Genomic DNA, 16,055 nt, shown 5'->3' on the forward strand with positions numbered 1-16,055 from the left:
TGCTTTGGGATATTCTGAGTTAAGATCTTCTAAGCAATTCATCAATGTGCTTGCAGACTCATGCTACAGTGTGATTGTCCAGGGCAGATAGATATTTCTGATGATTAAGGTATGATTCACTCTGTTGTTTTGTCTTATAAGTGGGTCAATTTTCACAATGATAGCATCCCCTTTTTCTCCTCAAACCATGGATGTATTTAGTACCATACTGCTGTTTATTTGGGTTGAAACCCTCCACTTGGACAACCACCACTTTGGGATAGGAGGGCAGGTACTGAAAAGTTTGCATAATCCAGGAGAAACTCCGGCTCAATGCACCATGTTTCCTGCAGGCAGATAATGTCATTCTTGGTTAGTTTCCCCAGCTCTCTTAGTTTATTCTCATGTTCTGAGAGATCACCTCACATTTCAGAAACATATTTTTATCCCCTGGAAATTATGCCCCACTTTTGTTTATCTTGCATTGATTAAGGGCACTAATATAAGCACCCTGCCAACCATTCCCAATTTGCGGGCACAGACAGATCTCCCCCACCTGATTGACATTGTGCCTCAAACATCAATGTCCTTCCCCCTTTTCATGTAGCACTGCTTCTTGTCATGAGGGAGATGATCCCCATATGGCTGCACTTGCCACTTTTGGTTTTTGAGGTGGTGTCCTCATTTGCCCCAATAGCGTTCCTCAGAACCGATATGGTTTTAATGCCAAGGGTGTTGTGCCAAGAGGGCTGGCGTGTGTTGGGGCAAGACGGATTCAGTATTTTGGGATATGTACCAGGCAGGGTGTGGGGCAGACTCATTCCCCAATTAGACAGCTGTTTTTCAGGTTTATGACACTTAAAGTGAACCTTTTCTCCTTAAAGCCAATCTCAATATGTTGATTTATTTATCTGTAAGCCCTAGACTTATTAGACACATACTCAATGATCTTTGATATCAGATTTTCCAGGCTCAACAGCAGCTAATCTTAAATTGTTCTGTCTATTCAGGATGTCTGACTCATTTCCCTTGTGAGACACATTCCAGGTATAATGTAATCCTTTTTTGTCCCATACAAAATCCCTCTACTGTTGCCACATTGTTTAACCTCAGTGGATCCTTGGTGTGGTCATCTGATTGTGCTTCATTTTTAATTAAGGGTACTGCCCCTGCAGCCCTACCTAGCTCAAATATTGAGCTTTTAGGCTTTGCTTTCCCTCCCTGGTCCATGGGGAGAGTTAATGTGACAGAGTCGTTGATTGTTTAATTCCCCTCGCCCATTGTAGATTTTTATTTTTATTGGTGACATTCTTGGGTAAGATAATCACATTGGTGACACTGATGAACTTTCCTTGGCATATGTCTATATTTGAGGAGGTGATTTAGCAAAGTTGTTGGGGTCAGAACCCTGAGCTTACCCATCCACTGTTGCTATCAGCTGTTGGCCGATGGAAACTCCTCCAGTAGCATTCTTTTGCTCTACCAACTGCATCTTATACTTGGTGGAACAGTCTCTATTCTGTCAACATTCATTGCAACTTTCGTTTGGGCTTTTTGTGAGTCCAGTGATACACAGATCTTTTCATCATCAGACACTTTTTTTGTGAAAATTGGAAAAGGTTTAGGTTCCTGCTTAATTTGGCCAGGACCGGGGATTCCAAACCTTTTGTTGTTGTTATTTAATTTCCTTAGGCGTTTTTTATTTTTTATAGACAGTGTGCACCATTAGTTATCTATGATCCCATTCCCCTTTACTTGAAGCAGACATACTGCTTGGCCAGGAGCTTCCTTTTTTACTCCTTGGTTGACACTGGATCTCAGCTTGTCCTGTATTGTAGGTGGAGGTATATATTAATTGGGTGGCATTTTGCAGTTATTTCTCATCCATGTCCTTTGCTGCTTGTGGTTTCAAGCTTTCCACTGTCAATCAATCAATCAATCAATGAAAACAATTTATAGAGCAAGCTACTCGCCCGTGAGGGTCTCAAGGTGCTTGTGGGGAGGGGGGTAAGGTGGGGTTACTGTTCGAACAACCATGTCTTGAGGTTTTTTCTGAAGAGTAGGAGGTCTTTGGTTTTGTGGAGGTTGGTGGGGAGGGAGTTCCAGGTTGTGGGGGCGAGGTAAGAGAAGGCCCTGTCTCCTGTGGTGGTTCGATGGATGCGGGGGACAAGCTTGCTTGTTTGACTATCTGCAGGATTGTTGTTTCCTCTGCTGTTCCTTGTTGAATTTGTTGGGACACCAGCCTTCATGTCCTGTATAAAGGCTGACATGACCTCTGGTATGGTAGATAGCTTTTCCATTATGGAATCACACTGGCAGTATACCTCTTTATCGTTCGCGAAGTCCTGCACCTGCCTTATTAATAGATTTATGTGCTCCAATTTCATGTCATTTGCCATTGTGAAAGTTGATAATGTTTGCAAGTGCATTGATTTACGTATCCAATTTGTCATCATTATGTTTACCGGCTCTAATGATAGCTGTTAGTGTTTTTATTAAGGTGTTGCCATCTGTCACTTCTAAGCAGTCGGGCTGTCTAGCAACAAGGTCTCTGGAGTTCTGGGATGATGCTAAGTCAGCTTGTCTTTTTCATCTCCCTGCATTGAGCGTAACTGCGGGTCCTGCAGATCATATTCTAGTGGAGCTGTTGCAAAAGCAAGGTCTTCCTCTTCCTCCTCCTCCTCCTCCTCCACGTCCTCTCAGTGGTCGCCCTGCTCAGGGGTGGTTTGCCATTTGCTTTATTATCCGATTTCATGTGGTTGGGTACCAGGTGGCTCAGGTTCCTAATGTGCAAGGGTGTGGACTTGATTTTATCTTGGAAAAGAGGCATGGGCTAAAGATGATGAACTCCATCTTTGTCACACCTCATGTTCATCACTGTGTTCACTTTCTTTGTGCACTGATGCTGTTTAATTTCCATGCTCACTTTCAATACTTTCAAGATTTAAAATGTTCACTAGTGGGACCTCCCCTCACTGTAATGTTGATATGGGATTAGATAATTTCACTGGGCATGCTTGAGCAATGACAACCTCAAAGCTCACATTGATGTATTTCTCGTTTAACCATCCTTCACTCATTGTCCTCATTATGACCACCTCTGGCATCCCAGTTTCTTCTTGTTGTCCTACACTTACCAAAACTGACTTATTTGTTCTGTAGTCAGTTGTGATGCAGAAGCCCCTTACTAAGCAATATTCTTTTCTGTTTTGTTTTGTTCTTGATGAGTGCATCTTATCCATGTCAGGATTTGGTACAGATTCCTGCTTGTTTGCCAAACAGGAGTCCTGTGAGATAGAGGGAGGGGTCCCTGATGTGTGTTGGCTGCATACAGTACCTCTGATTTACGTGTTCTCATTGCAAAAGCTTAGACCTTCTTTTCCACATATGAAGTTGGTGCTAGTAGTGGAGCTAGCAGTGAGATCAACAAATGTATCTGCTCTGTGCTTTTGCACCAGAGCCTGGCTGGGACTTTTTTTCTGTGTAGCTCTTGAGTAGTCCTTGGTGGTGTTTGGACAAAACATCAGAAACACAAAAATCGTAGGACAGAATATTGTATCAAAAATATCGAGGACAAGAATACTGTGAACATAATTTTCTGTGGGTAAGTAAAGTTTTACTATATATAATATATGTATCTTGATGATATATATATTTTCAAGGTGAGGTGTGTAAATCTGGAGTTAAGAATAGTAAATTTACACTTACCTATTTGCACTTGCATTCTTGATAATGTTGCCCTCGATATTTTTGACATGTTATTCTGTTCACACAATATCTGTGTTTCAGATATTCTGTCTCTAATCCATCCAAACAGCACCGGACCTACACTGGCTGCCTCCTCATCCACTGGGATCAACCTCTCTGACAGCACCCCAACACTGTCACTGCTACCTATCACGTACCTCTGCTAGCAGAGTTTATACGACTCAGTGTGATCAGTGCCAACACAATCCCATGGTTGAGGGCACATGTAGCAAGCAAGTGCAGGCAACCAGGCTTTGCAACACAATGGCAATTTATGCGGGTGAAATGGTATGGTGGTGGGAGTCGGGGGAGACACACTGTACTTGGTGTTTGGCAAACTCAGGTGCACGTTTGCTCACCATTCTTTCTGAGTGCTCCCCTGCATGTGGCGGGTGGCCGCGAGCTTCGAATGAGTGGTGCGAGCAGTGTGACGGAGTGGTGGGACGGCAGCAAAGCCCCCTATTGGCCTCTTGTTGACCTCCTGCGGATCACTCTGGTTGCCACTGGCCCCCAATCCGCTTCGCTCTGCAATGACTGTGGGATGTAACGCTCAGGTTTCTTGCAAGCAAATTATAGATACATTTAATTTTTCCTATAATAAAAACTTTGTCTTTAACATAAACCTGTACAATTCCAGGAGGCCAATAGTTCACTGTTAAACTTCATTTGTCGAAATGTTTTTTTTTTTTTACATATTTAAGCTTCCTGTCAGCCAGTTCCAGTTGGCATCTTTACTTTCAAAATGATCATCGTCACATTTCCTTGAAGTGCCTGTACTTTCCTAGCAGTCCTTATAAGAAGGACTATTAAGTTTGACAGGAAAATGAGCTTGAGTGTAAGTTTCTTTTTGTGAAGGACATGGAGCTAGACCCTGTCATATTTAGGTTCTGAAATATAGTGTGTGTGTCTTGTATACAGCTTGGGAACGGGGTTGAATCAGTCCATATTATGTGAAAAGAGTCTTGAGTTCATAGAATCACTTTAGTTATTGCCTTTGACAAAAAGGTTACCCTTGTTATTGAGGTACCTCCTGTTTATAACTAGGCAACCTGTGTCACATCTGTAGTATTTAGAGAATGTGAAGAAGAAATGGCACAACAAATTCACTAATGTAAAGCGATGTATGTACCCTGTGGGTTAAGGAAAGAAGTCCACACAAACTAACGTTTGGTTATCTAATTGTCCTTGTAATTATTTCAACCTCGTTCATGAAGTTAAGCCTACTAACTGGGTATGGACACTTGAGTTATTGTATAACTGACTTATAATTGAGGACCACTGGGGTGAAAAAACTTGGCAATGTCAGATTTAAAATAAGCATGAACCATAAGTGGTGAGAATCAGTTGCTGTTAGATACGTTGTTCATCTTACTATTAAAGTTCACAGCATGTACCTCTGTCTCTATTTTTGGTGTTGGGTACATTGCTAATGTGAGTGAACGTGGCTTGTTTCGGAGGGAGCCTTTCTTCATTATTCTACATTTTCCTTTTTTCCTTTGGTCTTTTAAGGTTTTGCACCACATTTCCTTTTTTGTTTGATTCCCTCCGCAAACTGGAAATATATCCTTTGAAGATGTTTGGGGTTCATTACGGGGCAGCTTTATTTTCAATTTCTTGCCTTCTAATATCTTCACCTTCTTTACTTTCTGTCGTTGGTTCTGCAAAGAACTGCCTAAGTGAATATATGTTGTCCTTCTTTGTGAATTTGCTTTTCTTCTCGTCAGATCATTTTTCTAAGTTATAAAAATTTGACTGGCAATAGAATCACCTTTTGATGTCCTATTTGTTTTGGACTTTCGGGTTTAAATAAATCCAATTGGAGAAGCGTCCTAAGTGCAGGTCTTCGTATCCTTGCTAGTTCTGATGGTTTGAAGCAGAGCAGGAGCACCTCTATTCTTGGATTCAACTTTGGGGGTCTATTAAATCTTTCAAAATACCTAATACTCTATTTGATGAGAGGTCAGTTTTGTAGATATTTTTCAAGAAGTTTTAGAATAGGTAGCGATATTTTATGTAGCACTGTTAATGTGTGAGATAAGATGAAACAATTTTCTCAGAAGATTCTCTCAGAAGTAATGCAAAATATTTTTTAAACTCCTCTTATGATACAGAGCTGTTCCTTAGCACAAACATGCTCTGAAACTTGGAGTGATATCCAGCATTTAGTAGGGTTTATAAAATTAATGGCAGCTGTTACTAAATTATTTCATAAGACTAATACTTGATTATGACAGGAAAGGTCATAATGGCAGTACAAGAGAGCTGCTCATTCTTCCTTACGGGGTTTGCTTGCTAATTTAAGTCAATAAACTGTTCATTCTCATGATTAATATATTTTTATTTTTGGTGTGGAGACAAAGGGCTGCATAAGGAGATATCATTATAATTGTAATATTGGTGAACAAAAAGCCTAAATGATCGATCATTGTAAAGTATTGTGATGGGTTTATTATTTTGATATATTATAATGGCTTTAATAACTATTCAATAAACAAACAAATAAATAAAATACCAAATACAAAACATGCATGCTTCACAAAACAAAAAGCATTTTGGCTTCAAGATGTACCACACAAACGTAAAATGAAAAGAACGCAGAAGACAAATCAGTTTTTTTAATCAACAGAATGAGTGACTCAAGATCTTCAGAGCAGGACATATTGCCATCTCACTCTGGTCAGACTTGTCAGATCAGTGCATTATGAAACTCATGCTTCTCAGCACTGCCCAAGATCCTTCAAGACCACTTGGAATAAATCAATATGTTCCTATTCACATCAGTACAACTCAATGCTAAATAGCTGGTCAGACTCTTCAGAACACCACATCCTCGCAATACTTTCTTAACAGCATCAATACAGCACATCCTTCAGTATATGCTCAAAATCCTTGGAAGTGCACAGCCCGAGATGTGTTCACCTTTTTCATCACTACCCAGTATTTGCACAGACCCACTGGAACACTGCGTGTGCTCATTTCCAATAGTGCCACCTGGCGAAATATGTGCTCCAAGTCAACAGCTAAATCAACAAGGGAATGAAAGAAATGACTGAATTAATCTCAGCCACTGAAGATTGCTCGCAAACCCATTCTAAAACATCGTTTTTCATTCAATGTGCCATTCTAGACAGAAACCCGCCTTAGACAAATCAGTATTGGTCCTGTTTCAATAAGAACATTCCTGCCCCAACTGGCAGGCCAGGAGAACACAAGCAAACCCACAACGGTTTTGACCTACTTAGGTCTCATCAGTGAGGCATAGCTTGACTGAGTTGGCACTCTGAGCAGGTAACCCACATCTGGGCCTAATCCATCATACTTAGGTAATTTACTGCAAAACCACAAGATGATGGAAGGAATGCTTGAATTCATTCCAGCCACTGGCGCTCGTTTGAGCTGCTTAGTCCATCGTTTTTCACATACTATGCCGTTCTAGACAGAGACTCTCCTTATGCAAATCAGCCTTTGTCCTGTTCCAGTAGAAACACTTCAGCCCAAAAGCAAGCCTGGGTACTCTCCAGATGGCAAACAAAAGCACACCAGTCTGGTTTGGACCAACTTAGGACTCACCAGTTAAGTATAGCAATACAGTGACCATGGGCTCCATGTCTGTGCATGCCTGTTGCACTTATGGCATTTACTGCAAAAACTACAATGAGATCAAAAGAAAAAGAATGCTTGGATTGATCTCATCCACCGACGATCACTCAGGAAGCATTCTAGACCATCATTGTTCTCCCACTGTGCCGTTCTAGACAGAGGCCTGCCTTATCTAAATCAGTCTTGGCTTTGCTCCAGAAAACAGTTCAGTCTCAACTGCTGGGCCATGAGAACACAAGCAAACCCAGATTGGTTTCGACCTGTTTAGGTCTCCTCAGTGAGGTAAATCTTGGTTTCTATGACACAATGAGCACCTGACCTACGTCTGGGCATAACCCATCACACCTTGAATTGATCTCAGCCATTGGCTGTCGTTCAGCCGCATTTCACTCTATCATTTTACAGCCACTGTGCCATTCTAGACACAGACTCACCTTGTGCAAATCAGTCTTAGTGATGCTCCAACGGAAACGGTCCAGCTGAAAAAGCCAGGCTAGGTGCCCTCCACATGGGAACACAAGCAACCTCAGTTAGGTCCTGTCAGTGAGGTTAGCTTGAGTCCTATTTCACATGGATGATGGAAGGAATTAATCTCAGCCACTGGTGATCACTCAGTACCGCATTCCAGACTGTTTTTTCCCACTGTGCCATTCTACACAGAGAACAACTTTATACAAAGAAGTGTTTGTCCTGCTCCAAGAGGAATAGGCCAGCTCGAAGTGCCAAGGCAGGGCCCTTCCAGATGAGAACACAAGCAACCCCAGACTGGTTTCAACCTACTTAGGTCTCATCAGTGAGTATAGCTTAAGTCCTATGGTGCACTGAGCATGGAATCATGTCTGGGCATACCCATCACACATAGGGCATATATTACAAAAACAAAAAGGCAAAATGGAAGGAAGGCTTGAATTTATCTCAGCCACTGACGACTGTGTAAAGCCACATTCCAGAATATTGTTTTTTCTCACTGTACCATTCTACAGAGACCTACATTATACAAATAAGTCTTTGTCCTGGTCAAAGAGGTATAGCCCAGCCTAAAGTGCCAGGGCAGATCCCCTACACGTGGGAACACAAGAACCCCCAGGCCAGTTTCGACCTACGTAGGTGTTATCAGTGATGTTTAGCTTGAGTCCTATGGCATAGAGAGCACAAAACGTATATGTGGAACTAAGCTGCACCTGACTTACGAGTCCCAACTAGGGTGAAACTTGGGTTGCTTGTGTTCTGGTTCAGAGAGGACCTAGCTTGGCAGTTCAGGTTGGACTGTTGCTATTGGAGCAAAACCGAAGCTGAATTGCATACGGTTGGGTCCAAACTGCGGTGGCCCTGGCTAAGCTTAATTCAAGCACTCCACAATCACTTTTTTGTTTACCCCGTCATCAGCAAATCACTGTCCAGTGTGTGCACAGATTCTTTGAGTCATCCCAGACTAACGTATGTTCAGCCTCATGAATCCAGCACCCAGTATGTGGTCAGCCTCATCAGCACATCACTAAATACATTATTTTCTCTCAGTAAAGCAGGACACCCAGTAGAAACGCTGATAAATACAATGGTTTTGAAAATAATCAATATGGATGTGCTAGATCCATCTATCAAATGAATCAGTCAATCAGTTTCTCACCTTTAGATCCAGGGAGTCCTGGTATTCCAGCGATGCCTTGTTCGCCATTTGCTCCTGTTAATAAACAAAATGAAAAACATAACCCACTTATCCAGAGCTCACTATTTCCATGTTACATTGCTGCAGCAAAATACTGCAGGGGGAGTAAATGCTTCTTGTTTTGGTTTCATTAATGAGTTCAGTCTGAACCCTATTTTAATCTTTATGGTAAATTGCTAGGTGGGTTTATGCAACAATCACAGGGGTGAGTAATCTATTCTTTGCAGAGCGTCCACTGACTGTTTAAAAACAAGGGTTATCATTAACTCAGGGTACCCATAAAGTATTGGGGCCTGATTTAGATCTTGGAGCTAATGGTCCCACTGTTGGTTTTCCATCAGAAAACATGTCCACTGCCTTGGCCGTCCACCCTCCCTGTTTAGATGTTGGCAGGACCATAGACGGAAGACTGCCCGAGGCTCGCCATCTCCACCAGGTATCTCCATCCGGGTCGATGGCACCATTGGAAATAATGCCTGGCGGTGAGGCCCCAGCCACTTTTCCCACCAAGCAGATTACAATGTGTTTTCCAGCCAAGGCAACTGTGGCTGTGCTACCCCCACACCTGAGTTGGCATAAATGAGGTAAACCTACCCTTTTCCTGTTTCCACTTCCTTTTTTGACTGGACAAGACCTGTCATTGCTGTTTCCACTGGATCAAGGAGGACACACAACCCCCCATCGCCAGACTCGAAGGTAAGCAATCTGTGCACATTGTTTTGTCATTGCTCATGAGCTCGGGACTGCAGTCATATATATGCCACAGTAATTTAAAAAAAAATACTTGTGACATGCATATATCTGGAAAACAACTATGTCAGACATTGATGGGGACACACTGGTATATGACACACATTGTTCACATTCATTACCAAATAAATGCTTGCACCAAAATTGGTATAACATCACACTTGTCAACTATGGCCATGTGTGCACATTGCAATGGGACATGTACTTGTAATGTTGTGCTTTCAGTTGTGAATGTGAGTCTGTGCATGTATGTGTGTGAGTGGATTGGCCAGTTGAGGTAGAGGAAGCTGGAGTGGGTGATGTAGGTATGTCAGTATGTGTCCCACTTGCATGTGGATCTGATGTTTGCTGTGTAATTTTGTTGTGTGTTGTGTTGCTGTGTGCAACATTCAGTTGAGTGTTGTTGTGTGGTGGTCGCTGTCGTGATGTGTGTACTGGTGCTCTTCTGTGATGGTCTCTGTGTTCATGAGTGTGCAGTTGTGTTTGGTTATTGTGGTTGTGCTGTATGTGGGTGTTCTTTCAATAGTGTGTGTATGTTATGTCATGGCTGTATGGTAACGTGTGCTTTATGCTTGTACATGTTGCGTTGTAATGGATTGGCAATTGATAATAGAATTATGTAGTGTGTTGTGCAGGTGGACACCCATGGCTAAGGTACAGTGTGTGTGTAACTTACCTCTGTTCGATAGCCACTGCCATTGTACACTGTGCATTGACCCTTGCAACAGGCTCTCTCTGTGAGCTATCCACCACCAGTACACGGCCTGCAGAGTTGTGACATCTAAATATGATAGGCAGTAGCCCTCCAGCCTGACGGCTAGGAAGAGCAGTCCGTCGTGGTGGTTGGCCGCACAGCTGCAACACATCTAAATACGGCGGTCGTAACCCTGTCTACTTGACAGAGTACTCAGGTCCGCCGCAGTATAAGACCCTATGTTTCCATTTTAGCATAGGAAGAAATGCTGCTCAGGAGACAAAGTGATGATACAGATTCTGATAGCTCCATGGATTTAAGTGGGATGAAAAAACTGGGGGACTCTCAGTGTAATTAAGGGAGTGGCCTAAAATGTAAGCTAAAAATCTGTGCATAGATTAGTGTGCCGCCCAAATGGTATTTTGCAGCTTCCTTCTTTTCTTTCTTCCAGATATATAATACAACAACTGCTATAACACCTAAAAAAAGCCAGGCCTTTTGGCTTTGTCAATGGTTGTTAGAGACATAGGAAAAGTAGCAACAATTACTTTGCTGTTTATAATATTGACAATGCTTCAATTCTTAAACGATGAGACTGTGAAATAACGATAACGAGTCTCTTTGAAGTTACATCAAAGGCCGGTGAAGGGTAGTACTGCTGCCCAGTTAAGATTTTTTTTCACCTTCAGGGTGATGGCAAAAATGGAGAGCCCAATAGGGACCCATCTCAACAGCTGGTTTATAGAACTGCCACCACTGAGCACCGACAAGACAAACAGCCCACTTAAAGCGCTGGATAGCTCTATTGCTTTGGTAAATGCCCATACAGCGGTACAAAAGAATAACATGTCTTGCAATTGATTCCATCTAAAATTGAAACGTAATTACACATATATAACACATGTAAACATGTCAATATTCAATATTCGGCCTCTGATCGATGCTCGACCCAAGTTTGTCCCTCCCACCCATTCCATCTCTATAAACGAGCCAAAAGCACTCACTGTGTGCAACACAATCTGACCATCTTTTATTGACGTCTGAATGCTTTTGAGGAGGAAACGTCTTGGTTCAAGGGGATTTTAGACACAGAGATTGCGCCTCTAAACCTACCCCTGGAAATTCTATACAGAGTCGAAGACCGGCCTTTCTTAAGCCCTGCACAGACATCTCAAAGTGTTAGATCCCCAAACTGTCATGTATTCCGCCTCTTCAGTGTGTGAGGTGCTGATTTATGTTTGACATCCTCAGAACTACCAAGAAGCAGGCATCAGGTGACAGAGCACAATACAAAAGACACAAAATAAAATGTACAACAAAACTGTTTAAAGCTTTACCTGTTGCTCCCGGTGGCCCCGCCGCCCCTGCAATCCCTGGTTCTCCTTTTTGTCCTGAATATCAAGAAACATTGAGAAGATATTGTTATTGAAACAGGAGAGATGCTCCATCGTAGAGCAAGCTGCAGTAGTATTAACCTGTGTTAAGCAATGGCCTACTTGTCAGACTTTTGGAATTGTCTTTTCAAAGTGCATATTGTTTACAATCCATCCCTTCTTGAAGTGACAATAAGAAGCATGAGGGTTGTGTCTGGAGCATGAAGCTTATAGACCTGTTCCTACAGTCCCCAGGAGCAGAGAAGGACTGCTAGATCCTGCCCAGCTGCACAAAGCTGTAAAACTCACCTAAGGAGCCCTAAGTCTGTTGGCATTGCACGTGCATCATGTACATGTGACTGTGTACCTGGGGGGCAGGCATGCGCAAGTAGAATTCACTTAGGGTCAGATGTAGCAATGTCAGGATTTGCGATTCTGAAATTGCGAGTCGGTGCGACTTGCAATTTCAGAATCGCAAATCCTGATGCAGAACGGTGTCTCAGACACCATCTGCGACTCGCTATGGGGTCGCAAAGACCCACCTCATAAATATTAATGAGGTGGGTCGCATTTTGCGACCCCATAGCGAGTCCCTGCACTCACAGGGATGGTGGCCTGCTGAAGTCAGCAGACCTCCATGTCTGTGACTGCTTTTTAAATAAAGCAGTTTTGTTTTTTATTTTGCAGCCCGTTTTCCTTAAAGGAAAACGAGTTGCAAAAAAAATAAATAAATAACGAAACCATTTAGTTTCGTTTTTTCAGTTTAGGCAGTGGTCCATTGGACATTGAAAAAACATTAACGGCAACATTCACTAAGGGGAAGGGGTCCCTTTTGCGAATGAGTTACCACCAGTGTGACACTGGTGGTAACTGCAAATTGCTTTGCGACCGCATTTGCGGTCACAAAGCAATTCTGCATTGCGAGTCGCAAATAGGAAGGGAACACCCCTTCCTATTTGCGAGTCGCATTCACAATTTGCGAGTCGGTACCGACTCGCAAATTGTGAATGTGCATTGCAGAAGGCTGTTTGCATGGCGCAAACTGCGATTTTCACAGTTTGCACCATGCAAACGGCTTCCTACATCTGGCCCTTAATCTCTAGAGGACAATGTCAGTTTACATGATAACACGATGCAAAGGGTTGTTTATGTGAAACCATTTCTAAAATGTGTTTGACGGATCATCAAGCCATATTGCCCTACATGTTGACAAAAAGAGCAACATGGAGCAGTAGTTCTGCCAAAATATTAAATGTTTCTACACTTTTATGTTTTGACTAACTCAAGAAGTGTTTTAGCCGAGCTCAAATATATCAACGGAAAGAAAAGGAGGGCTGTTAGGTCAGAGAAACGATAAGCCAATGGGAGATATTTGTACAGGGTCACCATGGCCTTGGCCAAGTAATAATTTACAATCCACTGCTCCTGCTGGATGATAAAGTAAAAGGTTGTAGTGAGCCGTTAAAATCTATATGGTTAAATCATGCTTCTCCCAACTCTTTCAACTGGAATGAATGCCTTGATCCTTGGAATTGTAAAGTCTCAGCTTGGCCACTGGAAGGGAACTTACATGGATCTCCCAGGCAACATATTTCAACAAGTCCAAATGTATGCTGCCCACCTCATATCAAACATTACATGCTTTACCAGATCATCACTTCCCTAAAGCCTTCTACAGGTACCATTGAACATTATCTGACTTCAAAGGCATTCTACTAGTACACAACCTTCAATAAAACTCAACTCTAGATTACAACTCACAGCTTTTCCATGCCTATCCATCTGCCAGACACATCCAATCTCTTTTCAAATGAAACTGAACATCCTTTTATTGATCTGTGAATGTTTTTGAGGTTGACGCATCTTTGTTTGATGCTTGCAGATATGTACTAATTTACTACAAAACCTACACCACAAAACTAATGCTGGGAAACTATGGAAAGAGTTAAAGATTCACATTTATCGAACCATGCATAGACAATGACATCACAATGAATCTGTAAAGTCTTAGCTGGTCTGTCCCCGTGCAGCATTACATGTTGATGTGCATTTGACATTCACAAAAGTGCCCTGAAACAGGCATCAGGAAATAGAAGGGCATACTTACAAGCCCCTTGTACCATCTTACTTCACATTACCATCATTTTTATACGCTAATGTGGCATTAAGGTGGCCTTTTCATCGTGGCATTTTCACAAAGTGGCGCAATGCATGCATTGTGCCCCTTTGTTACCTCTTATACCACATTATGGCCAGTGGAAACTGCCATTAAACAGGGGTGGTGCGGCACGATGGGACGGGGTGGGGGTTAAAAAAAAAAAAGAACAGCATTTATTTATTTTTTAAACTACTTACCTCCTTGGGGAGACGCGTTCGTCTCCCCTTCGTCCTCATCCTCTTCCCGGCTGCACACAGGCTCCCAGCCAATCACAATGGTGCTGTCACCAGCATGACAGCACCGTTGTGATTAGTCTGAGCGGCCTGCTTCGCCGCTCAGACTGGGAGTGAGAGGCTGTGCATGTTCTCCACTCAGCTGTGTAATACAGCGTGTAGAGAACATGCAAAGTGCGCAAGTCTGTTTGGCCGGCCCAACACATCCGGCCAAACAGACATGCTCACTTTGTGGTGCTCATACCCCTCCTCCAGCCCTCCTCGGGCCTGCTTCAGCCAAGCCCCGCCCCTTACTCCCAGGAAAAATAAAATGATAATTACATAGCTTTATCCAGTGGGGCGACGCTCCTGTGATTTAGCGGAAGAGCCGCCCTGGATTATGCCTGCGCCAAGCATAATGTAGGCAAGGGGGGCGTTCCCCTGTTAGGAGGCCTGTAAAAATGGTGCAGTGAAATGTACAAGTTTTCACTGTGTCATTTTTAGCGTCATTTTTAACGCCTGCCTATGGCACGCGTTAAAATGACACTCCCATTGTTTTCAATAGGCCTCCCTTTACTTTGCAAAATTATCACCGTCATTTTTGGCACTAATCCTTCAAAGAGCCGCAATAGCATCAAAGGTTCTGATGCTATTGACCTATCAACCGCCATTGTGTGCTGTTGTAAATACGGTGCAACCATGGTGTCATTAGGTGGCAGTAGGGGCACACAAGAAAATTGGTCTATTGGGCCTGATGCACCACTTTCTTGTAAATATGCCCCAGAGTGTGATAGAATAGAAACAAAATAAAACCGTTTCCAACTTTACCTGTTTCCCCAGTAGGTCCTCCAGGAAGTCCTGAATCTCCTTTTTCTCCTAATACAAACAAAAAGTGAGAGGAAACACTGCAATGAAAAAAGTGAGGTTCAAAAAGATAAAGCAAGAAAGAGTAGCATCGACCTCTGGATGTTAATAGACTGCGTCTACTTTCCTTCTCAACACATTTCAGTACAGAGTTGTTTTTGAAAGTGACATTATCTTGTTTTAGAATCACCAAAACTAAAAAATATGCAAATTGTCATGTAGGGTGGACTATGTGAAGGTTGCATGTCGACAAACATTACTTCAGAATGCAAGGATGAGTCACCGTTTAAGGGCCAAAAAGCAATGTTTCTAGATGAATGTCTCTGCAGGCTGAAGGGTCTTGAAAGCACCAGGTGTTTTTGTTCCTTGACAGTGAGAAATAATTCATTTTCTCTGTCTCAATTTGCTTTAGAAGCAAAGATAAAAAAGTTAGAATGTGATACTTTGCTTACCCACAGTACTTGATGCTGCTTGGACTACCAGGGAGCAACCTTTTCCTGAAGAGATGCAGGGCTTTGGATGGCATGTTAGTGGCCATGGGCAAGGCTATATCTTCTACTGCACATTAAAGTGAATAATCTTCTAGTTTTGCTTGCAATAATATTGAAAGGTTTTAGTGACAAACGTGGTTAAATTGACTTCTGATGTTGATTGTACTGGAATGGAGGGCAAGTCTTTAAGGACACAGTTCATTGATCTCTTGGTGTATTGAATATGGGGCCTGTCATCATCTTTTTGGAGGATGTTTCTCTGCTGAGACACTGACAAACATTTGCAGTTCATCTCTAGAATCATCTTTGCACCCTCCACTCTATCTATGTGATCCCTTGAGCTGCCATGATCTGCAGTGTTGGTTACTAAGTTGGTCACTGAGCTCATTGTATCCCCTTCCAGTGAGCTGGTGTCTTGTCAGGATCGGATTATGCAGTGTGCTGACATCTTGCCACAATATGTTTAAGCAATGTCTCATCTTAGTATCCTATTGCATAAATGACAATTGTGTAAAACTTAA

General features: G+C 42.5%; 1 protein-coding gene across 1 annotated transcript in view; it reads right to left on the bottom strand.

The window, feature by feature from the left end:
- Nucleotides 1–16,055, bottom strand: part of LOC138301222 (ficolin-1-B-like) — a 129,738-nt gene that overhangs the window by 85,724 nt on the left and 27,959 nt on the right. Inside the window, exons 6-8 of the mRNA XM_069241467.1 lie at nt 15,008–15,055; nt 11,774–11,827; nt 8,954–9,007 (exon numbers count right to left, since the gene is read on the bottom strand). Coding sequence (XP_069097568.1) covers nt 8,954–9,007; nt 11,774–11,827; nt 15,008–15,055 — 156 coding nt within the window. The remainder of the gene's footprint in view (nt 1–8,953; nt 9,008–11,773; nt 11,828–15,007; nt 15,056–16,055) is intronic.

This window comes from Pleurodeles waltl, chromosome 6, assembly GCF_031143425.1.
Source record: "Pleurodeles waltl isolate 20211129_DDA chromosome 6, aPleWal1.hap1.20221129, whole genome shotgun sequence".
Taxonomy (NCBI): Eukaryota; Metazoa; Chordata; class Amphibia; order Caudata; family Salamandridae; genus Pleurodeles; species Pleurodeles waltl.